Raw genomic sequence first — 21,451 nt, forward strand, 5'->3', positions numbered from 1 at the left:
AACTGATATGGTACCATGCCACCCCACAGAATGAGTAGAGAAGTGTTCATGGGTTCGTGTGCCATTCAGAAATCTGATTGTGGAGGAGAAAAAAGTTGTTCCTATCTTGCTGAGTATGGGTTTTCAGACTCTTGTCCCACGTCACTGATGGTAGTAATGAGAAGGGGGCGTGTCCCAAATGGTGGGAGTCCTTGATAATGGATGGTGCTGCCTTGAGGCCCCACCTGGGGAAGATGTTAATGATGGAGAGGGTTGTGCCAGAAATAGAGCTGGCTGAGTTTATAACCCTCTGCAGCTTCTTTGAATCCTGTGCATTGGAGTACTGGTCAGAATGCTCTCCACTATACATCTGTAGAAATTTGCGAGAGTCTTTGGTAATATACCAAATCTCCTCAATCTCTTACAAAATAGAGTCACCGGTGTGCCGCCTTCATGATTGCATTCTTGTGCCCAGGACAGGCGCTCCGAGATGCTGACACCCAGGAACTTAAAGCTGCTCGTTCTTTCCACTGCTGACCCATCAATGAGGACAGGTGTGTGTGCTCCTGACTTCCCCTTCCTGAAGTCTACAATCAGTTCCTTGGTCTTGCTGACATTGAGTATCAGGTTGTTGTTGCTCTGACTCGTTGAAGTCTTTGCCTCCTCTTTTGTGAACTTGAAACCTCTCATTGAGCTACTCAAAGCTGTGAAGTTGCCTGGCCACCATCTACCTTCAAACGTTTGTACCACAAAAAATATATTATTTGCTCTTTCAATTTATTACATTTTTGTGAAATCTTGCTGTTGATTGTTGTATTTAACAACCTAAGCGCGGTGACTATGCTTCTGAAGTGATTAATTTTCTTTCAGATGTTTGGGAATGTGATGAGATGTGTTGTGAATGCAAGTTAGTTCTTTCTGGCTTTTTCCCCCCCACATTTACAGTACTTTGAACATGATTTTACACTAATAACATAAAAAATTGAATAGCTCTCGCCAACAAAAATGGTACTTTCAAGAAAACATATCAAGATAGGCAATTAAAGTGCATTGAAAAGGCAGCACAGAAAGAGGTTAGTTAGTCTGATTGGAGACATGAAGGGCTCAGTCTGAGGTGTTGACTGTCCATTTCCCTCTATAGATGCTGCCTGACCTGAGTTCCTCCAGTGCTTTTTGTAGTGAATTTACTCAATCTAGGGTGCTGCTAACGTTCAGTCTCTCCCTTTCCATCTATCTGCCCCAGTATTTCAATGTGTCTATTCCTCATTTCCTTTCTAGTTTCCCTTGTTAATGGTCAGAGTTAACATTTCAGTTGTAGCTTACTCTGAATGTTTCTTCATCCATTTATTAGTAGCTATCTTGCCACTCCATGTACTTGCTGACGTTTGGTTCCTCCCCAAATAGAAATATTCTATAGCCACCCTGTCCAATTCATTCATAATTTTATTAAGCCCGTAACGTACTTGTATTTGTCCTTGTTACACATATAACAAACCCAGTAAATTCCTGAGTACTTTACTAAATGAGAATGACCACAAAATTGCACTCGTGTTGTCAAATTTATCTTCTTGATAAAAGCCCATCTCTTCAAATAAACTATTAATCTCCTGACCTAATCTCTCCCTTGTTAATGTGTTATGCTGTTTACTGATGAACTTTGTGGTGCTTTCTTTTACATTGACGATTTTGTCCAGACTCCTGTTTACATCAATGGTGCTGAGGCCAAGAGGGATGAGACTTCCAGCTTTCTAGTTCCTCACCTTAGCCTGCTCTAATCAAACCACGTTGATGCCACATCATGGTAGTGTAGTGGTTAGCACAACACTATTACAGCTCGGGGCATTGGAGTTTGGCGTTCAATTCCAGTGCCATCTGTCGTGAGTCTTTACGTTCAACCCGTGACCACATGCGTTTCGCCGGGGTACTCCAGTTTCCTACCACAATCCAAGGACGTACCGGTTAGTAGGTTAATTGGTCATTGTAAATTGTTCTGTGATGAGACTAGTGTTAAGTAGGTGGGTTACGGGGCAGCGCGGCTCGATTAACCGGAAAGGCCTGTTCTGCACTGTATCTCTAAATTTTAAAAAGAGGTCCCCAGCACTTCTACTTCCTCAGGAGGTTAAAACAAATTTGGCACGACCCCTTTGACCCTCACCAATTTTTTATCGGCGCACCATAGAAAGCACCATATCTTGATGCTTGGTATGATAACTGCTCAGCCTGTGATCACACGAAGTTGCAAAGAATTGTGGACATAACCCAGCACATCATCGTCTCCATGGACTTTGTCTGCACTTCTCACCGCTTCAGTAAGGCATCTAGCATAATCAAATAAACCACTAACCTGGACATTCTCTCTTCACCCCCTCCTATCGAGAAGAAGATACAAAAGGCTGAAAGCATATACCCTCTGGCTCAAGGCAGTTTCTATCCTGCTGTAACAAGATGGTACAGATCAAGCCCATCTTCTCAGTGGTAAAATAATCTGGACTCAATCTTTCGATCTGCCTTATTGTGAGACTACACCTTGCATGTACTATACCTGCACTGCACTTCCTCTGTAAGGTAACAGAATACAGTGCAAAATACAGTGTTATTGTTTTAATTTGGACTATCTCAATGCTCTGTTTGGAGGAGAGAAGAAGAGTTGGAGGAGTTCCAATGCCTGTCCAGCCTACCCGGGTGTGAGGATGGATCACTCTAAGTGTCCGGTCAATTTGGTGCAGTTGAGAACGGCTTCTTTGACAGCAAAATCCAGATCCGAAGTGAATCGCTGGGTGGTACTTCGCTGCAGGGATGCCCGGGTCCTTATGGAAGTACGATATGCTGTTTGGACGATCTAAATGCTGGCCCAGATAGTCTGGAAAGGCAGGGTGTTAAGAGTCGGGGAAGGCTGAATCACTCCAAGCCGATTTTGAGAATAGCTTCTTCGACAATGAAATCTAGGATCAAAGCGATTTGCTGCAACGGGGCTGGGTCATCCTAGTACAAGGTTTGAACAATTTAAATGTCGCTCTGAATAGTCTGGGGCTCCTCTCTCCAGGACGCGTGAGGTTGTGAGACTGCCCTCAGCTGCTGTGCTCCATGTCTGCAAACTGTAAGGTGACTTGCCCCGCTAATATGATGAACTGACCACTCAGGTTTTGGGCCTACTCGGGCTGCTCCGGGGATTTGAATCTCAGGACTCAATTTGGTTCGGAATGCTGTTCCTCGTTTCTATTGTTTGCGTGATTTGTTTTTTATCATGTTTTTTTCTGTGGGCACTGGGGTTTGGTCTTTTTAATTGGGTTCTTTCGGGTTTCATGCTTTGCAACTGCCTGTTAAGCAAGGTTGTATAATTTATGCGTTCGTTGACAATAAATGCACTTTGAATCTTTGAATTTGGCTCACCCATGGAACAGGACAGAACTGTTAATGTGGTTTCTTGGTTTCTTTTAATTTGGCTGTGCATATTGTACAAGCCGGAAGTTTAGGATAATCTTGAGCAACACACACAATGCTGGAAGAACTCAGCAGGTCAGGCAGCATCTATGGAGGGAAATAAACAGTGGGCATTTCAGATTGAGACCCTTCATTGCAACCTGCTAAGATTTCCAGCATCTGCGGAATTTCTTGTGTTTGGTGGATGACATTCTTAACCAGACAAGCACATGGAAACTTGTCTTTTTTTTTTGGTTGTTAATGTGATTTTTTTTTAATGGTTAAAAGTACTCTGTGCAATTCCTGCAATGTGAATGGTGCTGGAAATTTCAGTAAACTAACTCGGCCTCAGTAAGCTTTTTCATTTCCACTTTGAACAAACATTCTTCAGAGGTCTGGATTTCTCAATAACTTGGTTTAGAGACAATTTAACATGATTACTTGCCATGTTCTCAGCTGTCTTGACCACAAAATGTTCTGATTCAGACTTCTAAATCAACTGAAGTTCTTAATTTAGATTCTGAAGTTTAGTTGGAAGTTGTTTTTGTTACAATTTGGATACTGCAGCTCTGTTTCAGTTTGCCAGAGAGACAAATTACTTATGTTTTCTTTTTGAAATTTTTTAAAGGATATTTGTTAACTAATAATTTTAAATCCAGTTGCCTAGCTAGTAGAGTGTGTGTGTGTGTGTGTGAGAGAGAGAGAGAGAGACTCCCTCTCTCCCCCCTCAATAATGATTGCTTGCATCAAAGGGGAAATGCTTTTTTTTAACTTGATGCATATATGCTATTTAATGTCTGCCTCTCTTTGTCTCATCAAATCACCCACAAGGTTATTATGTCAAAGGATCTTGTATAGCAAACATGACATATTTTGACAATGGATCCATTTATACAAACTCCTTAATGTAGTTGATAGGTAAGATACTGCAACTGAAAAATATCAGTGTGTTCCCAGGCCAAAAATAATTAAAGCAGGAAGCCAAAAGCTTGATCAAGGAAATGGCTCTTAAGGATGACATTTTTGGGGAGAAGGAATGTTGTGGAGGGGGGTGTGTGTGTGTGTAAATTTCAGAATTGAGGGTTTTTTTATAGTGAAGGCATCACCACTAATGGTAGGCCAGTTTAAGTCCAGTGGACTAAAATTGAATGTGGACATCTCAGATGCTTGAATGGTGGAAGAGATTAAACATTGGAGGAATTTGAAAATGAGAATTTTAATATCAAGGTTATTAACAAAGAATTAATTAAGTCAGCAAACATTCAAGTGATGGGTGAAGAGTTGCAGATTTGAATGTAGTCTGGTTCACAGTGTGGGGAACCAATCAAACTGCACTAAAAATAGCCTTTTATTCTGTAGGTTATTGAAGGATAGGGCTGAGATTTTTAGAATTCTGAAAGGAATTGAAGGTGATAAAATCATTTCTGCTGGTTGTAGGATAAGGCACCACAGCTTTAAGCTCAGAGGATCTATTCAGAACACTGTTATGAAACACCCCAAATTGGCTGTAGATTCTCTTGCTTAACATTCACTAGACATCTGCATAATTTTAAACCTGAAAAGAGACAAAAACGATTAAAGATTATCTTTATTTCTCATATATGCATCGAAATACTGCAAGGTACAATGACGTGCATCTTTTTGTATCATGGCCAACGCTTTGAGGATTGTGCTGATGGCAGCCCACAGGCTTCCAATGAGAACATGCCCAGAGCACGCCGACCCTAACCTTAACTGTATGTCTTCAGGATGTGGAAAGAACCTGACTACCCAGAAGAAACCCACACAGTCACTTAAACTCCTCACAGATGATGATCGAACCCCAATTAATGATTGCCGACAATGTAAAGTGATTGCGCTAGCCACCATGCTTCCATGCCGTAGCTGACAGCGAGGCACTATTACAGCTCAGGGCATTGAAGTTCAGAGTTCAATTCCGGCGTCCTCTGTAAGTTCCTTCCCACGTGCGTGTGGGTTTCCTCCGGGTGCTCCAGTTTCCTTCCAGAGTACGATGGCGTACCTGTTAGTAGGTTAATTGATCATTGTGAATTCCCCTGTGATTAGTCTGGAGTTAATCAGTCGGTTGCTGGGCTGCACGGCTCGGTAGGCCAGAAGGGCCTGTTCCACGTGTATCCCTACATAAATAAAGTAAAATTTAATACTGTGCTGTGAATTGGATAGACTACAAATACAGTGAAGATGGGACACAATGTGAATATATTGTCATAAATTAATGCTACAAGGAAACAAAGTCCATTGGAAACGAGAAAATCTGCAGGTGCTGGAAACCCAAGCAACACACACAAAGTGCTGGAAGAACTCAGCAGGCTGGGCAGCATCTATGGAAAAGAGTACACTCGAGTTCATTGGGTCAACTTGCCATGCTTACCAAGGTGCCAACTTGAGCTAGTCCCAGCTTCCTTTTTTTTTGGCCCATTATCCCACTGGCTTTCCTATCCATGCACTGTACTTACTTATTCAAATGTCTTTTAAACATTGTTATGATAAACCTCAAAGGCACCATCCAGTATACTCTTAGGTGTTCCCATAGCCAAGAGTTCTGGTCCACAATGATCTCAAACAAAAAGTTGTTTAACAGTAAAATTTTTGGAAATGCTTTTGAGTTGATTATTTTTTTGCATTTTTTCAATTTTAAAATTGTCTTTGGGGAAATTCACAAGAACAAGATGAGAGAGTGAAGGGTAGAACTCCACTTGTCTGGGTTTGTCCACTCTACTTACATCACTTGTCAAATCCAGGCAAATCAACAAAAGGTTCCGAATGACAGTCTGATCCACGTGTTTTTGACATTTGGGAGTGAGTTTGATATAGTTTTGTTTCAGTGTTCGATGTTCAGTTTAGCTGCATAGTATCTAAAGTGCATTTTCTTTTCAGCTATCAATGAGTGGAGCTTCAACAGATTTTAATGTAAACATGGCTATTTTACATTGTACAATTCATTGTACATAGGACTTCTTCCCTCTATTAAAAATGCAATTTTTTTTTTAAAAGTCTACAAGATTTTAGAAATGTTTCTTGTCGTTAAAATTTTTGTATGTCAAGGATATTATCTTCCATCTTGTTTTCTTTTCCCCAGTGCGGATTTCAAGGCTACCTTGGATCACACGTAGGCAGATCTTCGCTAGATACTGAATAGTGATGTGTGGCATGCATAGGGGTGGGGTTGCAGTTTGCTGTAAAGAACTAGTCCCGTGGACGAGAGTGCCTGCCATGGGAAGCTATGGGGTGTTTAAAACAGCGAATAGTAAGCACAGGAATAGTCCCTTTAGCTCACAATATTTGTTTTATCTCAAGATGTGGGGTGGAATCGGCCCTTCGAGTCACACTGCCCAACTACCCCGATTTAACCCTGATCTAATCACACGACAATTTACAATGACCAGTTAACTACCCAGTTTATCTGTGGACGGTGGAAGGAAACTAGAGGACCCTGAGAAAACCCATGCATTCTGCAAGGAGGATGTGCAGAGACTCCGAACTCCAATGCCCCGAGCAATAATAGTGTCACATTAACCACTGTGCTACTGTAATATCTGCACTGATGCTGAATTTACAGCCTCTAGGACTGTATCTGCTTCCACCACTTCCCCTGGCAGCCTGTTTAAGACACCTACCGACTGGCTGAAGTGTGTTCAAAGACATCTTCAAAGTCTTTCTGCTGCGGTCTGAGGTTACCAGCTGCTTCAAAAAAGGCAGTAGTTATGCTGGTGGCCAAGAAAAGCAGGGTGGCTATCGACCGATAGCATTCACATCCCCTGTAATGAAGTGTTTTGAGAGGCTGGTTATGACTAGAATTAATTCATGACTGTGCAGGCACATGAACCTGCCGCACTCCCCCTACAGGAGCAACAGGTGTAATTGAACACACTCACTGGTTCTCCACTGTGATTTGGAGCAACTGGACAACAACAGAACATATCAGGCTGCTGTTCATTGAATATGGGTCGGCATTCATTACCATCATCCCCTCAGCATTAATCACTAAGCTTCTAAACCTGCTCCTCCTTCTCCAACTGGATCCTTAACTTTGTCATTGGGAGAGCAGAATCAGTACTGATTAGTGATGACATCAGTACAGGCGCCCCTCCTGGATGTGTACTTAACCCATTGCTTTACTCACTCTGCGCTCTCGGCTGAGCTCAAGCACCATCTATAATTTCACAGATGATGCCACAGTTGGCAAAATCTCAGATGGCAATGAGGAGGCTTACAGGATTGATAGATTGGCTGCTTGAGTGCAGTCACAATAACAGCCTTGCATTCAGTGACAAAAAGACCGAGGAATTTATTTACACATAAGAGAAAATCTGAAGATGCTGCTGAAGGGTCTCGGCCTGAAATGTCAACTGTTTACTCTTTTCCATAGATGCTGCCTGGCTTGCCGAGTTCCTCCAGCATTTTGTGTGTGCTGCAAGGAATTCATTGCGGACTTCCGGAAAGGAAAGTCAGAGTACACGCTCCAGTCCTTATTGAGGGATCAGCAATGGAAGGGATGAGCAGATTCAGTGGGAATTTGAGGAGTTTTGGATATCGCCAAAGACTTGCATATTTCTAGAGATGTATAATGGAGAGTATTCCGATTAGCTGCGTCACAGCCCATATGAATGGAGCTCATACTGATCATGAGAGGCTGTAGTGGGTTGTAAACTTAGCCAGCTCCATCATGAGCACAACCCTCCCTAGCATTGAGAACATTTTCAGGAAGGCAGCATGCATTATCAAGGACCCTCAACGTACAGCATGTGCCTTCCCTCACTGCCATCAGGGAAGAGGTACAGGAGTCTGTCAGTTCTCTCCCAATGATTCAGAAGCAGGTTCATCCCTACTGCCATCAGATTTCTGAATGGCCCACAAATGTTACCTCATTGTTTTTGCGCACTCTATGTATAATTTATAGTAATTTTCATGCTACTGCACTGTACGTCTGCTGCAAAACAAATTTCACGTTACTATCACCTTTATTATGTGTACGTATACAGGTTTCCCCCGCCGTCCGAAGGTAGAGCATTCCTATGAAACGGTTCGTAAGCTGGAATGTCGTAAAGCGAAGAAGCAATTACCATTAATTTATATGGGAAAAATTTGTGAGCATTCACAGACCCAAAAGTAACCTACCAAATCATGCCAAATAACACATAAAACCTAAAATAACAGTAACATATAGTAAAAGCAGGAATGATATGATAAATACACAGCTTATATAAAGTAGAAATACTTTTCCACAATCATTGCCTGAACTGTTCTCCATAGTGAAAATCTCACACAAGTGCTGTCGGCAAAAACATGGCCCAAGCGCTCTCCAGTAACCTTTAAGCTATGAAGCTGCCAAATCAGTAAGAATACACAGCCGATTAAAAAGTAGAAATAATGTATGTACAGTGTAGTATCACTTACCAGAATTGGGAAGACAGCGCAGAGCACACTGATGATGGTGTGTTGGGCTGAGTCGGAGGTTGGGGTGGTGCAGTGGCGCCCACCCTCCGGGCAGCAACCCGATACATTGCTGCGAAGAATGCAGGGGTACAGCAGTGGCCGGGACACACCCAGCACATCTTTAAGAAAAAAGCCAAAATAAACAAGCTAATTAATTAGGTGCTACCCGGCATGTAATTAATTAGCATGTTTATTTCGGCTTTTTTCTTAAAGATATGCTGTGTGTCTCCCGGCAGCCACCGCATTCTCTGCGAATTGGTACCTGTCTGTGGCCTGGGGGTTGGGGTGTTGGGACACTGGGGTGTCATCTCATCGTTGTCTGTTTCCATTAGAGCAGGCAGCTCATCTTCTCCTTTCTCTGCCCGCCTCGATGTCGAAGGTCGAGGTTTGTCGTCTGCTGTGGCTAATGTGGAAGGCTTGCTTGACTGCTGAGCCTCACGCGTTTTTCTATCATACAGTTCTTTGTAAGCACTCAAACCATCCTGCAAATATCCCCTAAACCGACGTACTCTTTCAAAATTAAAATCGTACTTTATCACTACTCATTCGGTTTCGATTGTTATCCTTTCCTCATGCAATTGTATCAGCTCCTTATCTATCAGTTCTTGGTCATGGGATGCCAAAACCTCTTCAACATCATCTTCGTCAACTTCCACAAGCCAAACTCACTTTGTCCTTACTTCGTTCACCATGATCGAAACGCTTAATTATGTCTAGTTTTACACTAAGTTTAACACCCTTACGAGCTCTTTCAGGCTTTTCTGATACCATAGAACTCATCTTGCAAACAGCTCCTCACAGGCATGTGTTTAAGCAATGCCGGCAGAATGCTGTTCCGAATCTGGGGGAGAGCGGCTGCTCGGGGCGCGCGCTGCCTTTTATCGCGCGCTGAATTTCTTTTTTGTAACAGTGAAAACACCTTCTGAAAGCGAAAATAGGGTACTAATGTAGGTCTTTCGTAACAGTGAGGTTTCGTAAAGCGAGCGTTCGAAAAGCGGAGGACACCTGTATATAAACTGATTCTGATTTTGTGTGTGTGCGATTCTATATATAAACTTTGCCCCTCTCGCCTTAAATGCATGCCCTTTAGTAATAGACATTTCTATGCTGGGAAAAGGAAGCTGGCTGTCTACCCTGTCTATCCTCTCATAATCTTGTAAATTTCTATCGTTGTCCCCTCAGAGAAGACAATACAAGTTTGTCCAGTCTGAGTTTGTTCCCTCCAATCCAGGTAACATCCTGGTAAACCTTTTCGACACCCTTTCCAAAGCCTCCGCATCCTTCCTCTGATGGGGTGACCAAAATTGCACGCAATGCTCCAAATGCAGCCTAACCAAAGTATATGGTACAGCTACAACAGGATTTCTTGATTCCTATTCTCAATACCATACGCTGCCTTTACCATCCTATCTACCTGCACGGCAACTTTCAGAGAGCTCAGCCTCTCCCTGTGCGTCAGTGCTGTTAAAGGTCCTGCCACTGACAGTAAATTTTAGACCTCTCAAAGTCTAGCACTTGCTTGGATTAAACTCCACCTGCCACATCTTTTACCGTATCTGTTACCATCACTGTCTGGTTTGGATCAGCTACCAAACAAGACAAGAATAGACTCCAAAGAACCGTCAGGGCTGCGGAAAGGATTATTGGTGTGAAGCTGCCCCCAATCCAGGAGCTGTATGCATCTAGAGTCAGGAAGTGAGCAAGCAGCATCATTGTAGACCCATCACACCCTGGACATCACCTGTTCCAACTCCTTCCTTCTAGTAGGCGCTTTAGATCACTATGCCAGGACAAATAGGTACAAGAACGGTTTGTTTCCGTATGCTATCAGTTTTATGAACACTTGAATTTTAGTCTATCATAAACCAAGTCCACCTATACATACACAGGTATACCTCATTGTATATAGTTCACGATTATCTGCACTATTGTTTTGTTTGCTTTTTGATTCTGTACAGCGAGAGCTCAGGGAACCCAGCATCAGTTTCCCTGTATGTGTCCACATACTTGGCGATAATAAAGGATTCTGATTCTGATGTACCCTTTCCTCTCTGTACCATCTACAACTCCACAAAGCTGTGTCATCTGTACATTTACTAGTCCACCCATCTACATTCTCATCTGAGTCAATAATCTACGTCATAAACAACAGGTGCCACAGGACTAACCCCTGCACAACACGGCTACTCATGGACAACCATCCAGAATAACAGCTGTCCTTCCCTACTATTTTGTCCTCTGTGGATAAGCGAATTCTGAACTCAAACTGTAACAGTGTGGCAGCACTTGCATCAATTATTTTGAATTGCTTTGAGAGGTCAGTTATGGTGTGAATCAACTCCCGTCTCAGAGACAACCAAGATCCACTCCCATTTGTGGACTGCTGTGGCAGGTCAGTAGCAAATGCAATTTCTCTGGTTCTTCATTTTGCTGTGGACCATTTGGGCAACAGATCAAGCTGCTGTCCGTTGACTACAGCTCAGTACTCAACACAATCATTCCATCTAAACTCATCATCAAGTTTCAAGACCCAAATCTCTGCATCTCCCTCGGAAACAAGATAATCAACAACTCTATCGGCAGTCCTTAATCAATGAGGATGGGTAACAATATCTTGTGCTCACTGACCATCGACACAGGTACACATCAAGGCTGTGTGTTTGGCCCTCTGATCTACTTTCCATACACACATGACCATACGGCTAAGTGCTGCTCTCATGTCATCTTCAGGTTCAGTGCCAAGACCCTAAAGCAGTTTAGCAACCCTATGATGACTTAGCACAAGGCTTTGTGATTTTTTTTTGTTATAGCTATATTCTTTCTTGTAAAAAAGAGTATAATTTGTTCAATTTATTTTCCTTTTGATACTGCTTATGATGTTTTCTGCCTGTGATTGTTGCACCTGAGTTTTCACTACACCTGGGTGTGTATACATGTACTTGTGTATATTGACAATAAACTTGCCAATAATTTTCAAATCACTGTGGGTCCTGTACATCTTAACCTTCTGGATCAACCTACCATGAGGAACCTTGTCAAATGCCTTACTAAAATCCACGTAGACAACCTGCACTACCTTACTCTCATCATTCCCTTAGTCACCTCAGGAAAAAAAAAATTCAATCAAGTTTGTTAGACAGGTCTACCCTGCATAAAGTCATGGTGACTGTCCCCAATCAGGCCATGTTTTCCCAAATGTGTATGAATCAGCTGTAATAGCTTTCCTCCCACTGACTTGGGGCTCACTGGCCTTTAATAGCCTGGATTGTTTCCTATTTCTCTTATTGAGCAATGGAACAGCATTGATTACTCTCCAGTCCTCCAGAACCTTACTATGATGTCCAGTCCTCCAGGAAGTTGCTTGGGCCACCAATAGCAGCAAGCAATTAAAAATAGTCACAGGAATTCAGATTTTTATATGAGTGTTTTCTTAAACATTGTGATTTTTGAAAATATAAAATAACCAGGGTTTTTTTCATTTTTTTGAGGCCTGAGAATTACCCTGGAGAAGGTGGTGATAAGCCACCACCTCGAACTGTCCTTGTCCTGCCAAAAGTGCTCCCAGAATGTTTTTTTGGCTGGGAGTTCCAGGATTTGAATCCAGCAATAATGAAGGATTACCAGTGTAAGATATGGGACTTGGAGGAGAGCCTGCTGCTTTTGTCCTTCATGACGGTAATGGCTATGAAGAGGTGCTGCTGTTGAGCAGGGGTTGTGCACTTTGTAGATAGTACACCTTCACAAAACCTTGCTGGAAGAATCACCTAAAAAGGATTGATTTGGTTTAGTTAGAGTGAATGAGATAATGGGCATTATAATTAGTTGCTAAACAGTGTTTTTTTTTCAGCCCGTATGTTATGAGATGCTCTGTAAAGCTAAGTGTCTTGGTACATGGATACATGAAAAGATCACCAGCTTCATGCTGCTTAATACCTTGCAGACCACACTGGCCTGGAAATGTATCATCAGTACTGGGTCAGAACCTGGAACTACCATCTCTGCATGGAACAGCTTTACCATACACTTACAGGCATTCAAAAAGACAGCTGACCTCCTTCCAAATCAACAAAAAAGAATACATGCTGGCTTTGCCAGAGGTGCTGCTTTCTGTGGATGGATATTTTTAAAAAATAATGTAGCACGGCGATCAAAGACCAACACTGATACTTTATTAGGTAAAGGAACTTGTCCTGTAATGATGTAGAGTAGGAATCAAAAGCAATCTGGAGTTCTGAGAAGAAAAGGTGAGGGTTTTCCCCCCAGTAAAGGAGTAAGGGAAGTGATCTCCCTTAAATTAGGTCCAGGGAGACAGTGTACTGATGAGTATTTGGATGATTTTTCCGTCAGAGCAGCATAGATTTTTAACAGAGCATGTGAAGTGTGGTGGGAAGATCAAGGAAGACATTTTTGAAAAATGCATGAATTGTAAATTGATATTTTTAGTGAAGTAAAACACTTAATAATTTAGTTTATTTTATTCCCTTTCACAGCATGGAATGACTCCTTTGATGCATGCTGCATATAAAGGAAAGGCTGAGATGTGCAAGCTGCTCTTACAGCATGGTGCAGATGTGAATTGCAATGAACACGAACATGGTTATACAGCTCTTATGTTTGCTGGGCTCTCGGGTAAGTTTGATGATTCATGCTGCTAAATTGGAAATGTCAGCTTGAGTTCTTATAATATTCATTAAATCAAGTAGTAGTGGCTACAGGTTCAGGATTGATTAAGTGCTGTAAAGGATGATCATCTGAGCCCCAGCTAATCGACTGTAACAAAATGTCAATGCAGCAAGGAAACATATCCTTTCGCCTGCCCATTTACACCATTCCTACAATAAACCCATTTTGTTCTGCCTAGATTTCTATCAACTCTACCAAATTCTACCACTCACCCCTCAGACGTGGGGCCTTTGAACCTACCATTAACATTGCCACAGATTTCAAATTTTGTCCAGAAAGTAAAAGTCCGTATGAACGAGGTTCCAACGTTTTATGTTGCCGTGGTTAAAGCTTCATTGGAACTAGAGTAAGAAAGCTATATTACAAAATTAAATTACACATGAAAGTACAAATTATACACACAACATACAGAATCAACAACATAATCAGAATCAGGTTTAATATCAGCATATATCGTGAAATTTATTAACTTTGGTAGCAGTACAATGCAATACATGATAAATATTAAAAAACTGAATCATACTAATCGTCTATACGTGTATTTTTTAGGTATATTAAAATAAGTAGTGGTAAAGAATAGAAATAAATTTAAAAGTAGTGAGTAGTGTTCATAGGTTCAGTGTCCATTTAGGAATCAGATGGCAGAGGTGAAGAAGCTGTTCCTGAATCGCTCAGTGTGTGCCTTCAGGCTTCTGTACCTCCTTCCCAATGGTAACAATGAAAAGGGGGCACATTCTCAATGGTGGATGCCACCTTCCTGAGACACCGCTCCTCAAAGATGTCTTGGATACTACAGGGGCTGTACCCATGATGGAGCTGACTAATTTTACAACTTTCTGCAACTTAATTCAATCCTGTGCAGTAACCCCCACCCCACCCATACCAAACAGTGATATAACCAGTCAGAATGCTCTCTATAGTACATCTGTAAAAGTTTTTGAGTGTTTTAGGTGACAAATCAAATCTCCTCAAACTGCCTTCTTTATAGCTGCATTGTTATGTTGGGCAAACAACAGGAATTCTGCAGATGCTGGAAATTCAAGCAACATACATCAAAGTTGCTGGTGAACGCAGCAGGCCAAGCAGCAGCTATAGGAAGAGGTGCAGTCGACGTTTCAGGCCAAGACCCTTCGTATGTTGGGTCCAGGTTAGGTCCTCAGACACACCCAGGAACTTGAAATTACTTATTCTCTCCACTGCTGATCTCCCTGTGAGGATTGGCTTGTGTTCCCTCATTCTACCCTATCTGAAGGGATTTGTTGAGAGTTAAAGGGCAAAAGTTTAGGGGTAACATGAGGGGGAACTTCTTTACTCAGAGAATGGTAGCTGTGTGGAACGAGCTTCCAGCAGAAGTGGTTGAGGCAGGTTCGATGTTGTCGTTTAAAGTTAAATTGGATAGATATATGGACAGGAAAGGAATGGAGTGTTATGGACTGAGTGCAGGTCGGTGGGACTAGGTGAGAGTAAAAGTTCGGCACGGACTAGAAGGGCCGAGATGGCCTGTTTCCGTGCTGTATTTGTTATATGGTTATTTTAGTTTTGAATACCATTTGTGGAGTAGCCAAAATTTCATGGGAATATGATCATGTGATTGCTGCTATATTTGTTTGGCACCTGACCAAGGAGGATTCTGGAAATAAATTTCTGATTGGTAATAGGAGCAGCAGTGGATTGTCAGGACAGATGGAGGGGGGCTCATTCATTTGTCTCATTATCCATCACTCCTTAAAATTGTGTTTACCATTTCACTTCAGTCAGTTTATTTGGATCACCATTCCACCTTTTAACCTTGAAGGAATGCAGGCCAAGTTGATGAAAGTACATATATTTGGTGCTGACTTTCTTTGGCTGTTTCTACATTGTATCTCTTCCAAGTCCAGTGTCTACTGTATGCTGAGGCTTGGTGCTCAAAGGTTAGTGAAATATTTCAGATGAGATTTTACCAGGTTCCCACACCTGAGCCAATATTTCAGTATTTCAATACGCATAAGATTAAGATGACCGTTTGAACATTCCACGGGTTTTACAAAACTTTATAAATAGACGCGTGTTTCTTGGATCATATCCCATTTCCCCACATTTTAATCGCATTTGCCTTGCCGGACTTTTTACCCATTCTTGTAACTTGTCTAAAGTTTTCAAAATATTTTGTGTCCATCTATGTAACCTGGTGTGCCTTAATTTAATGTCATACACCAATAACATGAATGAAGCTGCATAGAGACAAGAAGCTGAAGCAGAACAGACCCTATCACATGCAGTTAATCCCTGCCTTTTTCACTTCCATGTTCGTAAGGCAGCAGTGACATTGCATGTCCAACTATTTCAGTTCTTTATCTTTGTTTTAAGATATTTCATTGGAGTGGATTTTGTTTTTTACTTTGCAATAGGTAATAAAGAGATCACAAGGATGATGTTGGAAGCTGGAGCAGAAATTGATGTTGTAAATTCGGTTGGACGAACTGCAGCACAAATGGCTGCCTTTGTGGGTAAGTTCTGTGAAAGCACAAGTATACACAGCTATATACGTAGAATATTTTGGTTTATGTTCCACCAAGATTCAAAAAGAATGCTGACACATCAGTGAATACTCCAAAAGTTTGGGTAGTTGGTAATTTAGGTTTAATGCATTCATTAAGGAATCTTCCAGATAAACCCGGTATTTTACCATGTAGACTGGAGACTGCCATGCTGGCATCTGGAGCAACAAATCATCTGCTATAGGAACTCAGAGGGTTGCACAGTAGCAGGTGGGGGGTGGGGAGTTGATGAGCAAGATATGTTGGACATCTTTGTGTTGGGGGAAAAAAACATCCACAAACAAGTCGATCTGTTGAGTTCCTCCAGCGGGTGCTTTAGAAACATAGAAAGATAGAAAACCTACAGCACAATACAGGCCCTTCAACCCACAAAATTGTGCCGAACATGTCCCTACTTTAGAAGTTACTAGGCTTATCTATAGCCTTCTATTTTACTAAGCTCCATGTACCTACCCAAAAGTCTCTTAAAAGACCCTATAGTATCCGCTTTCATCACCATTGCTGGCAGCCCATTCCACGTACTCACCACTCTCTGAGTAAAAAACTTACCCCTGACATCTCCTCTGACCTACTCCCCAGCACCTTAAACCTGTGTCCTCTTGTGGCAGCCATTTCAGCCCTGGGAAAAAGCATCTGACTATCCACATGATCAGTGCCTCTTGTCATCTTATACACCTCTGTGAGGTCACCTCTCATCCTCTATCGCTCCAAGGAGAAAAGGCCAAGTTCAGTCAACCTGTTTTCATAAGGCATTCAATGCAAGAAGCATCAGCAACAAAGGTGGTGAACTGAGAGCTTGGATACATACATAGAATTATGATGTAGTGGCCATTACTTAGACTTGACTGGCACCAGGGCAGGAATGGATTCTCAATACTCCTGGATTTCAGTGCTTTAAAAGGGATAGAGAGGGGAGAAAAGGGGAGGAGGGGTGGCATTACTGGTCAGGGATACTATTACAGCTGCAGAAAGGGTGGGTAATCTAGCAGGATCCACTTTTGAGTCAGTATGGGTGGAAGTCAGGAACAGGAAGGGAGCAGTTACTCTATTGGGAGGGTTGTTATAGGCCCCCTGGTAGCAGCAGGGATACCGAGGAGCAGATTGGGAGGCAGATTTTGGAAAGGTGCAAAAATAACAGGGTTGTTATCATGGGTGACTTTAACTTCCCTAATATTGATTGGCACCTGATTAGTTCCAAGGGTTTGGACGGGGCAGAGTTTGTTAAGTGTGTCCGGGACGGATTCCTGTCATACTCCCTGGCCTTCAGCATTATCATGGAAAAGGATAGAATCAGAGAGGACAGGAAAATTTTTAATTGGGGAAGGGCAAATTATGAGGCTATAAGACTAGAACTTGCGGTTGTGAATTGGGATGATGTTTTTGCAGGGAAATGTACTATGGACATGTGGTCGATGTTTAGAGTTCTCTTGCAGGATGTTAGGGTTAAATTTGTCTCAGAGAGAAAGATAAAGAATGGTAGGGTAAAGGAACCATGGGTGACAAGTGAGGTGGAGAATCTAGTCAGGTGGAAAAAGGCAGCATACATGAGGTTTAGGAAGCAAGGATCAGATGAGTCTATTGAAGAATATAGGGAAACAAGAAAGGAGCTTAAGAAGGGACTGAGGAGAGCAAGAAGGGGGCATGAGAAGGCCTTGTCGAGTAGGGTAAAGGAAAACCCCAAGGCATTCTTCAGTTATGTGAAGAACAAAAGGATGACAGGAGTGAAGGTAGGACAGATTAGAAATAAAGGTGGGAAGATGTGCCTGGAGGCTGTGGAAGTGAGCGAGGTTCTCAATTGAATACTTCTGTTCGGTATTCACCAACGAGAGGGAACTTGCTGACGGTGAGGACAATATGAGGGAGGTTGATGTTCTGGAGCATGTTGATATTAAGGGAGAGGAGGTGTTGGAGTTATTAAAATACGGATAAGTCCTCGGGGCCTGACAGAATATTCCCCAGGCTTCTCCACGAGGCGAGGGAAGAGATTGCTGAGCCTCTGGCTAGGATCTTTATGTCCTCGTTGTCTACAGGAACGGTATCGGAGAATTGGAGGGAGCCGAATGTTGTCCCCTTGTTCAAAAAAGGTAGTAGGGATAGTCCGGTAGTTATAGACCAGTGAGCTTTACGTCTGTGGTGGGAAAGCTGTTGGAAAAGATTCTTAGAGATAGGATCTATGGGCATTTAGAGAATCATGGTCTGATCAGGGACAGTCAGCATGGCTTTGTGAAGGGCAGATCATGTCTAACAAGCCTTATAGAGTTCTTTGAGGAGGTGACCAGGCATATAGATGAGGGTAGTGCAGTGGATGTGATCTATATGGATTTTAGTGAGGCATTTGACAAGGTTCCATTTGGTAGGCTTATTCAGAAAGCCAGAAGGCATGGGATCCAGGGAGGTTTGGCCAGGTGGATTCAGAATTGGCTTGCCTGCAGAAGGCAGAGGGTGGTGGTGGAGGGAGTACATGCAGATTGGAGGGTTGTGACTAGTGGTGTCTCACAAGGGTCGGTTCTGGGCCCTCTACTTTTTGTGATTTTTATTAACGACCTGGATGTGGGGGTAGAAGGGTGGGTTGGCAAGTTTGCAGACGACACAAAGGTTGGTGGTGGTGTTGATAGTGTAGAGGATTGTCAAAGATTGCAGAGAGACATTGATAGGATGCAGAAGTGGTCTGAGAAGTGGCAGATGGAGTTCAACCCGGAGAAGTGTGAGGTGGTACACTTTGGAAGGACAAACTCCAAGGCAGAGTACAAAGTAAACGGCAGCATACTTGGTAGTGTAGAGGAGCAGAGGGATCTGGGGGTACATGTCCACAGATCCCTGAAAGTTGCCTCACAGGTAGATAGGGTAATTAAGAAAGCTTACGGGGTGTTAGCTTTCATAAGTCGAGGGATAGAGTTTAAGAGTCGCGTGTAGTGATGCAGCTCTATAAAACTCTGGTTAGGCCACACTTGGAGTACTGTGTCCAGTTCTGGTCGCCTCACTATAGGAAGGATGTGGAAGCATTGGAATGGGTACAGAGGAGATTTACCAGGCTGCTGCCTGGTTTAGAGAGTATGGATTATGATCAGAGATTAAGGGAGCTAGGGCTTTACTCTTTGGAGAGAAGGAGGATGAGAGGAGACATGAAAGAGGTATACAAGATATTCAGAGGAATAGATAGAGTGGGTAGCCAGCACCTCTTCCCCAGGGCACCACTGCTCAATGCAAGGGGACATGGCTTTAAGATAAGGAGTGTGAAGTTCAAGGGAGATATTAGAAGAAGGTTTTTCACTCAGAGAGTGTTTGGTGCATGGAATACATTGCCTGAGTCAGTGGTGGAGGCAAATACGCTATTGAAATTTAAGAGACTACTAGACAGGAATTTAAGTTGGGGGGTTATATGAGAGGCAGAGTTTGAGGGTCGACACAACAATGTGGTCCGAAGGGCCTGTACTGTTCTATGTTCTATGCTCCCCAATCCAGGCAACATCCTTGTAAATCTCCTCTGCACCCTTTCTCTGGTTTCCACATCCTTCCTGTAGTGTGCGACCAGAACTGAGCACAGTACTCCAAGTGGGGTCTGACCAGGGTCCTATATAGCTGCAACATTACCTCTCGGCTCCTAAATTCAATTCCATGATTGATGAAAGCCAATACACCATATGCCTTCTTAACCACAGAATCAACCTGTGCAGCTGCTTTGAGTGTCCTATGGACCTGGACCCCAAGATCCCTCTGATCCTCCACACTGCCAAGAGTCTTACCATTAATACTATATTCTGCCATCATATTTGACCTACCAAAATGAACCACTTCACACTTATTTGGGTTGAACTCCATCTGCCACTTCTCAGCCCAGTTTTGCATCCTATCAGTGTCCCGCTGTAACCTCTGACAGCCCTCCACACTATCCACAACACCTCCAACTTTTGTGTCATCAGCAAATTTACTAACCCATCCCTCCACTTCCTCATCCAGGTCATTTATAAAAATCACAGAGAGTAAGGGTCCCAGAGCAGATCCCTGAGGCACTCCACTGGTACTGACCTCCATGCAGAATATAACCCATCTACAACCACTCTTTGCCTTCTGTGGGCAAGCCAGTTCTGGATTCACAAAGCAATGTCCCCTTAGATCCCGTGCCTCCTTACTATCTCAATAAGCCTTGCATGGGGTACCTTATCAAATGCCTTGCTAAAATCCATATACACTACATCTACTGCTCTTCCTTCATCAATGTGTTTAGTCACATCCTCAAAATATTCAATCAGGCTCGTAAGGCACGACCTGCCCTTGACAAAGCCATGCTGACTATTCCTTAACATATTATACCTCTCTACATGTTCGTAAATCCTGCTTCTCAGGATCTTCTCCATCAACTTATCAACCACTGAAGAAAGACTCACTGGTTTATAATTTCCTGGGCTACCTCCACTCCCTTTCTTGAATAAAAGAGCAATATCTGCAACCCTCCAATCCTCCAGAACCTCTCCCGTCTCCATTGATGATACATAGAACATCGCCAGAGGCTCAGCAATCTCCTTCCTCGCCTCCCACAGTAGCCTGGGGTACATCTCATCCAGTCCCGGCGACTTATCCAACCTGATGCTTTCCAAAAGCTCCAGCACATTCCCTTTCTTAATATCTACATGTTCAAGCTTTTACGTTTGCTGCAAGTCATCACTACAATCACCAAGATCCTTTTTCCATAGTGAATACTGAAGCAGAGTTTTCATTAAGTACCTCTGTTACCTCCTCCGGTTCCATACATACTTTCCCACTGTCACACTTGATAGGTCCTGTTCTTTCACGTCTTGTCCTCTTGCCCTTCACATATTTGTAGAATGCCTTGGGGTTTTCCTTAATCCTACCCACCAAGACCTTCTCATGGCCCCTTCTGGCTCTCCTAATTTCCTTCTTAAGCTCCTTCCTTATTAGCCTTATAATCTTTTAGATCTCTAACATTACCTAGCTCTCTGAACCTTTCGTAAGGTTTTCTTTTCTTCTTGACTAGATTTATTACAGCCTTTGTACACCATGGTTCCTGTACCCTACCATAACTTCCCTGTCTCATTGGAACATACCTATGCAGAAGTCCATACAAATATCCCCTGAACATTTGCCACATTTCTTCCATACTTTTCCCTGAGAACATCTGTTTCCAATTTAAGCTTCCAATTTCCTGCCTGATAACCTCATAGTTCCCCTTACTCCAATTAAACACTTTTCTAACTTGTCTGTTACTACCTCTCTCCAATGCTACGATAAAGGAGACAGAATTATGATCACTATCTGCAAAATGCTCTCCCACTGAGAGATCTGACACCTGATTTGTTCTATATGTTAAAACATGAGCCATGGGCTTTATGGATTATTATTTTTAAATGTAATTAAAA

General features: G+C 42.6%; 1 protein-coding gene across 2 annotated transcripts in view; it reads left to right on the forward strand.

Annotated features, from left to right (window-relative positions):
• Window positions 1-21,451, forward strand: part of ankmy2a (ankyrin repeat and MYND domain containing 2a) — a 41,860-nt gene that overhangs the window by 9,085 nt on the left and 11,324 nt on the right. The window contains exons 1-3 of one of the 2 annotated variants that reach the window (XM_063042298.1): window positions 12,501-12,528; window positions 13,344-13,482; window positions 15,927-16,025. In XM_063042298.1, coding sequence (XP_062898368.1) covers window positions 12,523-12,528; window positions 13,344-13,482; window positions 15,927-16,025 — 244 coding nt within the window. In that variant the 5' untranslated portion in view covers window positions 12,501-12,522. Of the gene's footprint in view, window positions 1-12,500; window positions 12,529-13,343; window positions 13,483-15,926; window positions 16,026-21,451 lie in introns of those variants that run through there. The other variant, XM_063042297.1, reaches the window with a different exon arrangement.

The sequence above is a fragment of the Mobula hypostoma genome, chromosome 3 (genome assembly GCF_963921235.1).
Source record: "Mobula hypostoma chromosome 3, sMobHyp1.1, whole genome shotgun sequence".
Taxonomy (NCBI): domain Eukaryota; kingdom Metazoa; phylum Chordata; class Chondrichthyes; order Myliobatiformes; family Myliobatidae; genus Mobula; species Mobula hypostoma.